Genomic DNA, 15,571 nt, shown 5'->3' with positions numbered 1-15,571 from the left:
ACTTTTCTGCTCGCTTAGCTTGACGGAGCCTTCCAAGAGTTTTGAGCCTGTTTTTTTTTTTTATTTTGCTTTTGACCGGTTGTTATCCTTCCCCCAGCGTGACACACCAGGCCGAGTCGAGCAAGGCCGTGTACCTTGCGCAGCGACCCTCTCGTCCCTTTTCGGGTCGGCCCATGTCCACCTGAGTACTTTGTAACGGTCGCTTTGCCTTTTCGGTGGTGGCGGCCGAGCTAAACACGTTAGCCGCAGCCGCGGCTGCTTTTCGGCCACTTTAGCCCGTTAGCCAGCTTTAGCTTCGCCGCGTCGTCTCCAGTCTCAACTTGACACTGACGGACACCAGCGGCTTCGGCTTGTCGTTGACAAGCCATTCGAGCCCCAGCAGCATGTCGGGCCAGTCGTCCTGCTGCGGCTTCCTCATGTCGGTGGTGGTCCACGGAGACTCGACGCTCAACGAGCAGGAAAAGGAGCTTAGCCAGCGCTTGCGACGCCTCTACCCCGCCGTCAACGAGAGCGAGACTCCGCTGCCTCGCTCCTGGAGCCCCAAGGACAAGTTCAGCTATATCGGGCTGTCGCAGAACAACCTCCGCGTGCACTATAAAGGTAATGACACAGCCGTCAACGACGCCCCAGGCTCACTCACGGGAGCCTCGCTTGGGCTGATGAAAGCCAGATGCCTGTCGAAGCGAGGAGGCTAAAAACAAAGTGGCTAGGCTAGTTTAGCTCGAGAGGACATCTTGCTGATCTCAATTCACAGTCAACCCGTTACTCTCTCATTAGCGTCCAAGTAGCAGGAAACACACTACAATTATTACTTTATAAAGAGTGTGGGATAAATGAATCGATTAACGTTGTCCGATGAGCTTTCCACGAGACGTTAGCTTTCACGGCCAAAGCCTGATCTACTGTACTGGAGATTTTTTTTTTCTTCCCCTTGTTGGGCCAATGCTGTAGCATAAGCGGCTAACTGAGGCAGGAAATGCAATCAGACTGTCGTTTAAAAAAAACCGACAAAGCTTTCTAGAAGCTTCTTGAAGAAATTAAGGCATGTTTATGTCAGTGTCATGTGTTTCTGGCATTTGTCAAAACTATTATGCTAGGATTCTTTTTTTAATGTACAGCAGTTTGTCTACCTACGTTTATAAATCTGATTCATATGTCTAGCTATCTATATTTGATCAATTTACCGATCCTTTTTCTATCCACACGACTAGACATGTAGATTAGGTGAACCCCCTAGGGGTTAAAAATAAGTGAGGCAGTGCTTTTTGGGTAACAAACACGTGAATAAACTGGGACTTCCGCGAAAAACAGACGTTCCAAAAAAATATTGACAAATAAGTGAATCTGCGAATCCAAGCCAATTATATGTGGGGGGCCACTTGTAAACTCCTATTTATGTTTTTTTTGGCCAACTCATAGTTTTCCCTTAAAGCCCCGGCGACATCCCTATAGATATTGCCATGAAAAATAGATATAACATTATTCACTTCAATGTCTGTATGAAAAAAAAAAATACAAATGAGTGTAGAGAGTGTCATCCCTGCGCAAAGTTGTGGAAATCTCATTCAACATCCAAGTGGTAACCATATTGCCTGCAACGTCATCAGCAGATGTTACACCGGGACATTCGCCATTGAAAACACGTAGTGGCACCTGCTACGGGACACGCAAGCTCTTTTTGAAGAAAAGAACATCTGAGAATCGAGTGAAGTGACAGGGGCAATATTTTCCCATCATTTTGAGCCATATTTAGATGATATGCGGATCACTTCTAACTAAATACAGACTCCCCGACAGTGTCTATGAGCCACCCGGGCGGCACCGCGATGAGCTACCCTGGCCGAGCCCGGCTCGGCGGACGCGACACCGCCAAAGCCATACGCGGTGCAGCCGGGCACATCGACACTTTTAGCACCCCTGACTTGAGTACGCGGATCTTTTGTTACGTTCTGAGAGGATTACGCCCCACCACCCCCAAACTATTGGGTTTTTTTCGTAGCTCTATACACAACTACCTGTCATTTGGAACCCACGAAGCTCTCGTCTTTTGCACCTGTGTGATCTATTTTTCATGACGAACCGGGTCTTTTTGATAAGTATGAGGAGTAAATCCATCCTCCCGAGTGTTCGAACAATATCCAGCAATACAAGGAGCCGACATTTTGGCTAACACAAAGGAACAAAGAACTGCCTTCCAGCAGGTAAAACTAGTATAAACACACGAGACCGCTTGATTGCGCTTCTGCTAACAACGTCACTTCCTCCTTCTTCTCCAAAACAAATCCCTCAAGAGGATTTTCATGGCGGGAGTTACAGAAAGCCATCTATGTCAAAATCATCTGTGGTGGAAAAAAAACGAATGGGGCCATTCCAGTTTTTTTTTTTTTTTCCAATTAAAACCATACTAAAAAAAGTGTTTTTCGTGTCAATTGGGCTTTAAGGTCACACACCTCCATATTGGTAGTAAACACATTGTTTTGTTCCTGTGTTTATTGCATGTTTGAATCCACCCAATCTCAGTACCCAACATGACAAACAATGTAAGTGTATTAGTACAGTATATTTAACTTTCCATTTATATACTGTGTAACGATTCTTTTATTATATCGATGTATCGATGATTGGTTTATATTCCTAAGACCCAACTGGATTGATCTGTGTTTGGCAGTTTAGCCTTCTGGCTTTGAATATATTGATTTAAATTATTTTAAAAGGTAATCAATTGATTGTATCGATAGTGGGAAGTAATATATCGGATTTAAGCATGGCAGCTTTATATGGAGGTGTGTGTGTTTTATTTCCAAGAGAAAAACGCTTGTAATTCTTAGCTTCAGTTTTCAGTTAGGTACACTGTATGTAGCACTGTCATAGCTACGTCATTGTTATTTTTTTCTTCTTTGTTTCCTTTTCTACGTCCCAAAACTAGTCAGTAGTCCCTCTGGTGGTTGGACAAGACACCACCGTTTTGTTTGTGTGTGTGGGGAAGTTTTAGGCTCACGGTTGTGCTACAAACAGTAGGTTTGTTCTTTTCTTTAGCACTCAATGTATTATTAACACTATTTCTAAAAATATTAATAGTAATTCCTCCGATAATTCTCAGTGTTCTGTTTAGACCATTAGTATTTAACTGTTTAAAACATGGATTTTCAAACTAGGTCAAACTACTGACTCTTTACAGCGGAGACATTTTTCCCAAGAGTGAGTTTATTGGATTTTTTTGGGGACATTCTTCCAGGAGCATATTTGTGAGGTCACACATTGATGTTGGCTGAGAAAGCCTGGTTCATTGTTAAATAGATATCAACTCATCCAAGTTCAAGTAATTTTATAATCAGATGTGTTATAAATACAACACGTACAAGATACCTAAAATTTCAATTCTTTACAGATGTGTGGTGCTGCATTAAAACATGTATATTGTGCATTATATTATAAACAAACAATATGGTCAATTTGGCTAAATTAACAAGGAGTAGTGCAATTCCTATGTGTACATACAGGTGTGGTATGGATATCACCCAATGGTGTTTTCTCAGGTTGGGGGCAGGACTCTGTGCAAGTCAGTCAACTTCATTCATTTCATATTCTCTCATCCATGTCTTTATGGACCTCGCTTGAATACAATTGTGTAATCCTCACACTTAAAGTGGGACTGTCATCCCTATAAACATTCTAAAATAGATATTGTCATGAAAAATACCTATAACAGTGTTCACTTCAATGTCTACAGGAAAAAATAAATGTGAGCGGATCGTGCTTCATCCATGCGCAAAGTTGCGCAATTGAGTGTCCCTCGACATCCAAGTGGTCGCCATATTAGTCGCGTCCTCTGTCCTTGACGTCATCGTCACTTCCGCCGTTGAAAACGCGCAGTGCCTGCTACTATGGAAGCCGAACAACAGAGATATTCGGATTTTTCCAACGCCCCTTCTGACACCGAAGCTCTTTTTGAAAAGGACAACACCACACAACCGAGTGAAGTTACCGGGGCAATATTACACTATTGTTTCGTGCCCTCAGGGCAATATTACACTATTGTTTCGAGCCATATTCAGATGATTTGCGATCATGGCCAAACCGCATCCCCGTCCGATCCACTTCCGCGGCGGAGATGAGCCATCGCGGCTCATCGCAGCTGGTGTGGGTTATGACAGAGACGAGCGGTGCTGCTTGAGGAGGGTGTTCACAGACGCCGCAGTACTGAGCAACACAGTCGAGCTGGGGCGCTTTATGCGCGCACACAACTGAGTAACGCATTCTCGGCTGGGTTCTTCAGATCCGCCCCCGTCGCAAAGCCCGACACACAGGCTTCGGAGAAGCTGTGACCGCCGAATGTGGTGCCTCAGCCGGTGTGGTTGATTTTCGGCGCCGTGGTGGCATATAATGGAGCCGAGACGTGCTGCTTTTTGAAGGTTGTTCACAGCCACTGCAGTACGCGATGAACACTATCGAGACGAGGCGGAGTGAGACATTGTTGGCTGGGCGACGCGCACATCGACACATTTCATTTGCGGATCTTTTGTTACGTTGTGAGAGAAACCGATTACGTGGTCCGCCCCAAACTATAATTTTTTTTTAGTAGCTGTATACACACCTACCTGTTATTTGGAACCCACAAAGCTCTCGTCTGCTGCACCTGTGCAATCCGTTTTTCACAACAAACAGGGACTCTTTCAAACTTATGAAGGGTAATTCCATTCTCCCGAGTGTTCAAGCAATGTCCAGCAATGCAATGAGCCGGTATTTTGGCTAACACGAAGGAACGAGTGACCTTCCCGAAGGTAAAACTAATGGAAACAAACGAGTCCACTTGGGGGCGCCGCTGTCCTTTTACATCACTTCCTGCTTCTTCTCGAAAACAAATCCCTCGAGAGGATTTTCATGGCGGGAGTTACAAAAAGCTGTATCCTTCAAAATCATGTTTTGTGGTGGAAAAACACTTGGGACCATATTGGCTGTGGGTTTTTCATTAATAATATACCAAAAATCATCCATTTCATGACAGTCAGACTTTAAACTTTACAAAATCTCTTGGTATGCTGAAGCATTCAGAGATCCTTTCACTGGCACTTGAGCCAATAGCATTAATGCACAAATCAAGGTTTAATAATGACACGGATGAGCGAGTTTGTTGTGGCTGAATTTAACTGGCCTACAAATCCTGACCTCAACCCTATGAAACATGTTTGGATGAATTAGAGCGGAGACTGAAAGCCAAGGCCTTTTCATCCGACCTCGGTGTGTAACCTCACAAATGTGGTTCTGGGAAAATGGTCATAAATCCTAATAAACAAACTCATAAACCTTATGGAAAATTTCCCCAGAACAGTTTCAATTTTTATCACTGCAAAGGTTCGACCAATGTAACATTAAAAAAAACCCCAAAAAAACCTATGGATTAAGAATGGGATGCGACTTAAAGTGGAAATCCAGTGCTTTGCATGAATAGTGTATCCAATAGCTCATGTAATATGTACCCCATTTTGACAATATGATGTAAAATCCTCTCTCATTTGATAGTGTTTCGAGAAGATTTTTATCGACAATTACGAATTTTCAGGGGCGCTGCCATTTTCGCGAGTCACATGACCTATGCGCGTGGATGTGACGTGTACCGTGCCGCAACAAAGGCTCGATTACATGGGACACCATTTATGCCCAGCGCCAATTTCTCGTGTCTATCCTCATCTGATAAAGAAATAGCAATATCGGTTGATTGGGAAGACGGAGGAATACTTCCATACAGATTTGAACCTGTGGCTGTAATTAATGTTGAATATTGGGATGGTTCTTCGGGAGGAATGACATGGAGTCCGACTACTCGGAGGCCTACGCGCGACTTAGGTGCATAGGTTTTTTGGACGGGAATGATGCAGAGTCTGACGAGCGAGCTCCGGCGGAGGCCGTTAGCCCCGGACGCTGAAGCTAGGCTAAAGGCCTCCGCCACCGCCGAAGCTAGGCTAAAGGCCTCCGCCACCGCCGAAGCTCGGCTAACGGCCTCTGCCGTCGCTGAAGCTCGGCTAACGGCCTCCCCCGACTTCAAAGCTCGTCTTGCGGCCTGCCTTTGGTGGCAGTGGAGGCCCTTAGCCGAGCTTGGGTGGCGGAGGCCTTTAGCCTAGCTTCAGCGTCCGGGGCTAACGGCCTCTGCCACCTGGAAGGTGCCCCTGAAAATTCGTAATTCTCAATAAAAATCTTCTCAAAACACTATATGAGAGAGGATTTAACATCACATTGTCAAAATAGGGTAGATATTCCATGACTTATTAGATACACTGTTCATGCAAAGCACTGCATTTCCCCTTTAAATTCGTATTAGTCAAGGCAGCTGAGCGAATACTTTTTTAAATATAGTGTATCTAGCTATGCATCTGGACATTTGTTCAGACATCTACCTGTAAGATGATATATGAATGTATGGCTATATGTGCACCAGTCACTAGAGTGTATGTCTATAGCTAGCAATTTTCCTGTCCATACATTTATATCCACATCAAACCGGCGTAAAAATTGTGCCAAACATATATATGCGTTCATCTGAGATGACACTCTGTGGCGACCCCGAAAGGGACAAGCCGAAAGAAACACACAATACATTTATATCCACATCAAACTAATACATGAATGTACATTCATCTATCCAGATAATTATCTGTCTATCCATCTATGTAACTTTCTAGCAGCTAAGGAAGATATGTCTACACACCGCTACATTCAAATACCAGGTTTCTGGGATATATCAAAATGAGACCCAAAAAAATTACTTTTCCACCATTGAAAGCACCTATAATCAATGCAACTCATTTGAAATAAAAAACAAAATCTTTTAATTTTCATGAGTATGGCCGCCCTCTTAATTACTGGTTGTAGTGGCGTTTGGAATGAATCTCAAACACCGGTTCAATGTGATGCGGCACTCGCCTGCCAGCATTTAAAGTCCCTCTGATAAAACCCAAACTATGTTCTGCTGTTCTAGAGCTTAGAGGGATTTCATTGTTTAAAGATAGCAGTCCATAGAAGGGTATAAAATAATTCCCAGGCATTAAATATACCATAGAACACAGTTAAAAGAGTTACTGGAAAAGGGATTGCAAAATTAGTCAGGGAGGCTGCCAAGAGGTCTACAGCAATATTGGAGCTGAAGGAATTTCTGGTCAGTAATGGTTGGGGGGCTCCAAGTTAATGGTGTTGTGTGTAGTTTTGAACCAGCAAGCAAGATTTGAATGTCCCGTTACTTCACTAACCCCTCCTGCTTCCCTGTGGCTGAATCCACGTGCAAGTCACCAAGTGTATATTTAGACGACTTATTTATACACAAGTCTAAATAAATGTAATGTAATGAATAGTAACACACAGGGACAAACATAACATTCAAGGGCATATATTCTTCCTAATTTGTGAAAAACGAGTTTAGTAGTTTTATTGCAACTTGATACTTTTACTTTTTTTGTTTGTTTTAAGCTTATAATATAGGCTGCTCCATGCATACATCGCATCACATCGTCACCAAGAGGCCAAGGCGCATACAGTGGATACAGTCCTGGCTTTGTATGAAAAGCTACAAATGCTTTGATTGACCTCTTCTGACATTAAATCTAAATAAATAAAAAAATCCCTGTTTTAGGTCAATTAGGAACATCAGCATTATTTCTAAATGCTAATTAGCAGAGTATTGACAGGATTTAAAAAAAAAAAACCAATTCAAACATACAGTACATAGTTGACAAGCGTGCCAGTGTTTTTACCAATGTTTGGATTAATCGATTGACAATGATTTGATTATTTAATTGTTTAGGGTTTTTGTCAAAGGGAATGGAAAGACCGCAATGCACCTTTTGCTCATATTATTCAGTTTTTATTTGGAATACGAATCTTAAATCCGTTTTGAAGGAAACATTTTTTTTTTGTCTTTCAACAATGAAATGCCGGTAAAGGCCGGAAACGTGGCGGAAAAAGACAATCAGGGGCATGATGTAGGACATCATGACAACAACGTGGATCCCGTAGGAATACACTGTAAAAACAGTGATGAATTTTCTTATAATTCGAGCGATGAACATTATTCTGAAGGGTCACACAAAGACGGTGAAGAATACAAGCTTTATGAAGGTATTAAAGGTTATCAGTTTGAGCCAGTTAGACACCACACGTTCAAATTCAGACGAAGTAGCTCTCGATGAAGAAGCCGACACAGCAGTCAGACTCATCGTGGAGGATATGCCTCGACTCGGAAATATTGACTGGTAAGCGTTTGTGAAGTTCTTGTTTAGTTTAGTTAGTCATAAACTGATAAATGCTAAAGCCTTCGATATCCTGAATGTATATACGACGTTTTCGGTCTTGTTTTGAAATTATGCAAACACCGTGTATTTGGCGATTTGGTACGCGACAACAACTTTGTGTGTAAAATGCTTATTATTGCACCAAAACACACAGAAGCCGATCATGTAGTCTAAGTTGGTATATTTACACAAATAAGTAATAATATAATGGTGCTTTCTTTCGGCTTGTCCCGTCAGGTGTCGCCACAGCTTGTCATCTCAGATGAACGCTCATATTTGTTTGGTACAGTTTTCCATCCATCCATCCATCCATCCATCCATTTTCTTTGCCGCCTATCCTCACGAGGGGTTGCAGGGAGTGCTGGAGCCTATCCCAGCTGTCAACGGGCAGGAGGCGGGGTAGACCTTGAACTGGTTGCCAGCCAGTCGCAGGGCACATGGAGATAAACAGCCGCACTCACAATCACACCTAGGGGCAATTTATAGTGTCCAATTAATGTTGCATGTTTTTGGGATGTGGGAGGAAACCGGAGTGTCCGGAGAAAACACACGCAGGAATGGGGAGAACATGCCAACACTTTACCAGCTGATCCATCGTGCCGCCTGGCACAGTTTTAATAATAATAATAACATAAAATAATAATAATAATAACTAATTTTTACGGATTGGTTTTAGTTTACAATCACTCAGGAATTCTGGAAATGAATGGGGGATTTTCTTCGGTGTGAATATAAAAGACTCGCAGCTTATTGTCGTTCCAAAATAGCCCATCCCAGAATTTGTGACGTCAGAGGGTCACCCACAAAATGTTGACGTTTTGCAGGTAAGAGAAAATAGGTCAAAGTTCGCAGACTTTAATTCATGAACACTTATATTTTTGTTTTTTATATATTTTTTATATCACCAAACAAATGTAAATATCAGACAGGTATGAAAATGTTGCTTTTGAAATAGTGATTTCATTTATCAAGGGGTGGGGATACCTGCCATTTTGTGAAAAGTCATGGCTCCCTAAACCTAATAAGTGCTTGGGCCATCCTCAGCAGCATCAACGGAAGTCAAGCGTTTCTAGGAATGATTCTTACATATCTGTGGAAATATTTTGTCTCATTCAGAAAGGGTGCAGCAACACATGCTGACAGACAATCCAATAGTACTCAGGCTTATATTTTATCTTATATCTATCTTTTATTTATCCTCTGTGCGGAACAGCTAATAATAGTGCCATATTGGTGAGCTGAGAGTGGAGTTGGACATCTCAATATGCAGTACATCTGCCCGTCTATTTTACACTGCATCCAGGTGGTCAAGATGGACACGCAAAAAAAGAGCAGCACAATGGCCATGAAGCGATGCAGTGTGGGGGGAAAAAAAAAAAACTTTATTCCATTACTATTTTTATACATTCTGATATTATGGACTGTTATTTTTCCTCAAAGTCCACTTTTTAGGGAAGGGGGGGGGAGTCTGAGTGGCATTTGCATTCATTTCAATGGTATAAGCTGATTTGAATTTCAAGTGTTTTGAATTAAGAGTGTGGTCACGGAACAGGTTAAACTCTTATTTCAAGGCTATGCTGTCTAATTTTATTTTGGGAGCTTAAATGGATTAATTGCATTTCTATTCATTTTCATTTGAAACATTTGCTTGATTTGTGACACAAAAGGGGTCATTCCACTGAAGTTTTAAAAATTGCAGTCATGATGACCCGCACCATTGTGGGAGCACTATGCATTATATTATGCTGTATAATATAAGTGTCATCTTACGGTTTTGGCTTGTCTCCCGAAGGTCACGGCAAGACCCCGAAGGACGCGGCGTCTGTGCGCGCCACGCACCCTATCCCGGCGGCATGCGGCGTTTACTACTTTGAGGTCAAGATCATCAGTAAAGGCCGAGACGGGTAAGAAGAAAAAGAAGATAACGCTCTCTTTGTTCATTATCACCACCACGCTCATGACTTCACACATTAGTGTACAAGGCTTACAAATCAAATGTTCTAATTATATCCGCAGCTTATTTGGTTTGAAAAATTCCTTGGAGCTTTTTTTTCTTTTTAAATGGTAAGTATTAGTAATAAAACATTTTAAAGTGTAGTGCATTGGCCATTCCACCGAATCACTGCCATTGCTTATTGTCACACTCTCAAAATTAACTTACATTTTTGTCATTTTTCAACTAAAAATCTGTTAATAAATATATTAAACTATTCAAAATCTGTATTGACCAATGTCAGGGAACTTTTTTGTTTTATTGTAGCATTTACGTTAATTGGACGTTGACACAAAGCACACACAGTGATTCAACAAAAAAATATTTTAAAAATAAAAAATTATTTTGATTACACTGAGGATAAGCCGCTCAGAAGATGGATGGATTATATTTCAAGTACATTTCATGATAAAGTCTAATTTTAGGAAGTGGTGACTGGCAAGAAATGTTATTTTTCTTTCTCAGTGTTCATGGTAGTTTAAGTTAAATATGCAATCAGAATAAAGTGCAAGACGCCGCATGATAAATGAATTTTACCATTAATCCCGCATTTGTACCTTTCATTTCGCAGTGATGCAAATTCACTGGACTGATCTGTATATTGTCGTTTTGAATTGTTTAAAGCTGAACTATTTGACTTGTCTCTGCTTTCAGGTACATGGGTATCGGCCTCTCTGCTCAGGGTGTCAACATGAACCGGCTGCCTGGTAAGATGACACAGGCGAACCTTTTAACTGTGGCCACACCCAAGTACTTGATTTTTGCCTGCTGTACTGACACTGTTGCCCAATTAGCTTAGCTTTAGCATGGGGCACCACCACTGAGCATTGTACCTGGCATGTGTGTAAAAACATCTGATATACTCCCAAGTGCAACAGTTAACACACAATTTAATTACAAGCTCTCCAATAGTGGAAAATAAGAGTCTTAATAACTCTTGTATGTGCATGTGTGTTTACGTAATTGTGGGGAGCACACATGCGGGTGTGTTCTTCTTCCCTGTGATTCCTAACCTACTTTTAACTGTTGCAAACTGGTTCTGCTCAATGCAGTGTGAACCAGTCACCATTCCAGATTTGCTCACACAAACATACAAGAAAAGGAGGAACAGAATTATTAAACAAAAAAGAAAAAAAAAGCAACTGATGCTTTGATTCACCATATAAACACAATAATTTTGGTTGTAATAAGCACTATTTGTAACCATTTACATCTTTTGAAGTGTGAGACACTGTGGGGCCTAACATATACATCAGGCAATACTACTTTCAAGATTCTGCTTTTCCTATACTGTCAATAAAAAGTGAATTCTGCGTTAATTCTGTTTTAAGGCAGATGATTTTAATTTTTATTTAAACAAAACCTCTTATATAAACGTGATGTTTGTAGGTCCTTCTGAAAAGAACAATCCCCCTCCCTCCAAATTAAGATTACCGTAATTTGTCGTGGAGAATGTGTCCCGAAGTGTAATGCCCCCCCCAAAGTTGACCTAAAAGCTACTTCTAGGAAATGTTGGACAGTAAGTATAGGAAAAATAAGTTTGTGGAAGGTCATAAAGCTTTAAGATATATGTAAATAATAAAATACGCAAAATATATACACTACTTTGCAGATTTGTCTGTCGTGGCGGGTTCTGGAATATATCAGAAACTACTGTATCATAATTAGGGAGAAGGGAATAAGTTTACCAGTTTCCTACATGATTGTATTTTTCCTGGTTTAATCAAATGCTGCCCAGGCACAAATTTCTCTTCCTAATGCTCTATTTTGTCCTCCTGTCAACTTTTGTTTACTAGGTTGGGATAATCACTCTTATGGTTACCACGGCGATGATGGCCACTCCTTCTGCTCATCTGGTACTGGGCAGCCATACGGCCCCACCTTTACGACTGGCGACGTGATTGGCTGCTGCGTCAACCTCATCAATAACACCTGCTTCTACACAAAAAACGGACATAGCCTCGGTCTGCTCAATGTTATATTTTTGACTTCTTTTTTTTCGTTTGTTTATATATTGCATAGTCATTTTTCATGCTGATGCTCTCCGTTTCCCTGCAGGGATCGCCTTCACAGACCTTCCAGTAAGTACCCACCTTCGCTTCCTTCATCTTGAAAATGCAAGCTTGAAAATAGAAGCTCATCGAGGCTCTCTGTCAATCTTTCTTTATGAGTGGCCGTACATGGCGATGTTTGAGGACAGTCTGGGTTATGTACCCGTAGTGGCACATTTAGAAATAGAGCACAGTATGTAGACTCTGCATGTGGGATGTGTTGAGCAGAAGGCTGTAAAAAGGTAGAGTTCTTATATTTTTTTCATTTGTAAAAAATTTCTCTCTCTCTCTCTCTCTCTCTCTCTCTCTCTCTCCACACAAAGGGTGACCCATAAGTCTCCAAACATCGGAAAATTAACATTTCTAAACCATTTATATATGTGTGTCTGTGTGTGTGTATATATATATATATATATATATATATATATATATAATATATATATATATATATATATATATATATATATATAGATGGATACCCCGGTTAAGATGTGTTAAAAGCCTAAAAATAAATTCAGTGTTTATTGCAGAAGAATACTGTTGCATTGAAAATTTTAGGAAAATGTAACCTTCAATTCAAATGAGTTGTAAGAAAACAAAAAAATACCTGACTAAAAAATAATTTTTCATTAAATCACCTGTTCCTCAATTATTGACACCCTTAACAATTCTCAGGAAATAAATATAATTGAAGCATTTCTGTCATTTCTACAGTAATTTACAAAGTTTACCAGAGTATGTATGAACATTTAATTAGTAATTCATCACTTCCCGTTTCCCTGGGGTATAAATATGACGTAACACAGAGGCCATTTCTCTTATCCACTCTTAAACATGGGAAAGACAAAGAAACACAGCATACAAGTGAGGCAGATGTGCGTCGACCTTCACTTGTCAGGCAGAGGCTACAAGAAGATTGCCACTCAACTGCAGCTGCCCATATCCACTGTGCGAGGAATAATTAAGAAGTTCAAAACAACTACAACAGTGGTAAACAAGCCTGGACGAGGACCCAAGTTTATTTTGCCACCACGCACAGTGAGGAGGATGGTAAGAGAATTCAAAAGATCTCCAAAGCTCACTGTTACAGAATTACAACAAATGGTTGCATCCTGGGGTCACAAAGTCTCCAAATCAACCATTAGGCTCTGTCTACACGCCAACAAGCTGTTTGGGAGGCATGCACGGAGAAAACTTTTCCTCACTCACAATCATAAACGCAAACGTCTGGAATTCGCCAAGTGGTATTCGGGCTTCAACTGGGACCGTGTGCTTTCGTCAGATGAGACCAAGATTGAGCTTTTTGGCAACAAACACTCTTAAGTGGGTCTGGCGTTCCACGAAAGATGCGCATGCTGAAAAGCACCTCATACTCACTGTGAAGTATGGAGGTGGGTCAGTGATGCTGTGGGGCTGTTTCGCTTCCAAAGGCCCTGGGAACCTTGTTAGGATGCATGCCATCATGAATGCTTTGAAATACGAGGACATTTTAAATCAAAATCTGTTGCCCTCTGCCCGAAAGCTGAAGATTGGTCGTCACTGGGTCTTTCAGCAAGACAATGACCCTAAACATGTGGCCAAATCTACACAGAAATGGTTCACCAGACACAAAATCAAGCTCCTCCCATGGCCATCTCAGTCCCCAGACCTCAACCCCATTGAAAACCTGTGGGGTGAGCTGAATAGGAGAGTACAGAGGAGAGGACCTCGGTCTCTGGGTGATATAGAGAGATTCTGCAAAGAGGAATGGCTGAAGATCCCTCTTTCTGTCTTTTCCCATCTTGTGAAATATTATAGGAGAAGATTAGGTGCTGTTTTGTTGGCAAAAGGGGGTTGTACAAAGTATCAACACCAGGGGTGCTAATAATTGTGACACACATTATTTGATGTCAAATAATTATTTCTTTATGTGGGATTTTTTTTCCCCACAGAATAAATGCACTTGTATTGAAGGTTGGATTTTTCTTTTTTTTCATGAAGGTCCCATATTATTAAAAAAAAATATGTTAGAAGCTAAAAAACAAATCTTAACCAGGGGTCCCAATAATTATGGAGGGCACTGTATGTGTGTGTGTGTGTGTGTGTGTGTGTGTGTGTGTGTGTGTGTGTGTGTGTATATCTCTCAATATGCTGACTGTACGGCCTCGAGCACATCTTCCTTGATCCAAAACACTTCCTGTTTTTTTTTATTTTTACGTGACATTGAGTTTTGCCACAAAGTTGTGTGTGATACTCGTCCCTTGTTTTCTGTTAAATGCGCTTGCAACCATTCGGCTGTTTTCTGCGGAAATCAGGATGATTTCACTGTTATATCATTTATCATTTAAGTTCATTCTTTTTCCTCACTATTGTACACACAGACCTTTGGTGTGACAATCATATTTAACTCTGGGGCTGTCCATTTCTTGGGCTCATCCTTTAGATGGTTCCATACCTTCATTGCAATCCAGCTGCAGTCACTCACATTTGAAAAATGTACAGGTGTGCTCGCAGATAAAGTTGCGGCTGTGATTAGGGATAGCCTTAAAATAATTTACTGGATTAATATAACATAACTGTAAATTTAAAATAAACAAATACATAACTAAAATAGAAAACTAAAATTTAAAACTCAGAAATTAATTTCCAATTTCAACTGATATTAGTAGAACGTGAGATAAAGTCTTATTTAAAATTTTTCATTTATAAAAATTTTTGATCTGACAAACTTTATCTGAATAAAAGTTAAATGCACTGAGCTGTCAAGGAATAAACATGAACGGTCTATACTCGCAATGTTTTGAAAATGTTGAAAGTTTAGTTCAACATAATCGATGTTCGTGGCAACAAGCTACATTGTATACAAATGTTGTAACAAACATTCCTGTGTCCAACCGTGATGTGTTGTTGCGGGGGGGCACGCATCGCGGGACTGCCATACATAGGAGGCCGGCTTGCTAGAACGCGGCTTTATGTGCATCCGCTCGACGTATTGGCCACACCTGAATCAAGCGATGAGGTGGATGATAGTCTAACGTATCTTTTTTTTTTTTTTTTTTAAGGTGGGGGGGCACGCCGTCACACTGCCTCGCGATCAACACAATGAGCACCCCTGGTTTAACTGAATTTCCTTTGTCATGGCTCATGATATTTGACTTTCGACGTAAATGCACTCGCAGTACGTGAAGCAGCTCTGAACATGCGCTTTCGGCCTAACTTCCGTACATGCTCTGTACGGTTACTGTAATTTGCATTTCCCGTTTCCGGGT

At 41.1% G+C, this 15,571-nt stretch overlaps 1 protein-coding gene across 1 annotated transcript in view; it reads left to right on the top strand.

Moving 5' to 3' along the window:
* Nucleotides 1-15,571, top strand: part of ranbp9 (RAN binding protein 9) — a 29,946-nt gene continuing 14,375 nt past the window's right edge. The window contains exons 1-5 of the mRNA XM_061838470.1: nt 1-600; nt 10,072-10,183; nt 10,927-10,979; nt 12,069-12,236; nt 12,331-12,353. Coding sequence (XP_061694454.1) covers nt 384-600; nt 10,072-10,183; nt 10,927-10,979; nt 12,069-12,236; nt 12,331-12,353 — 573 coding nt within the window. The 5' untranslated portion in view covers nt 1-383. The remainder of the gene's footprint in view (nt 601-10,071; nt 10,184-10,926; nt 10,980-12,068; nt 12,237-12,330; nt 12,354-15,571) is intronic.

This window comes from Syngnathoides biaculeatus, chromosome 13 (genome assembly GCF_019802595.1).
Source record: "Syngnathoides biaculeatus isolate LvHL_M chromosome 13, ASM1980259v1, whole genome shotgun sequence".
NCBI lineage: Eukaryota > Metazoa > Chordata > Actinopteri > Syngnathiformes > Syngnathidae > Syngnathoides > Syngnathoides biaculeatus.
Note: the sequence above shows the minus strand (reverse complement) of the source record. Positions and strands in the feature narration are given on the sequence as shown.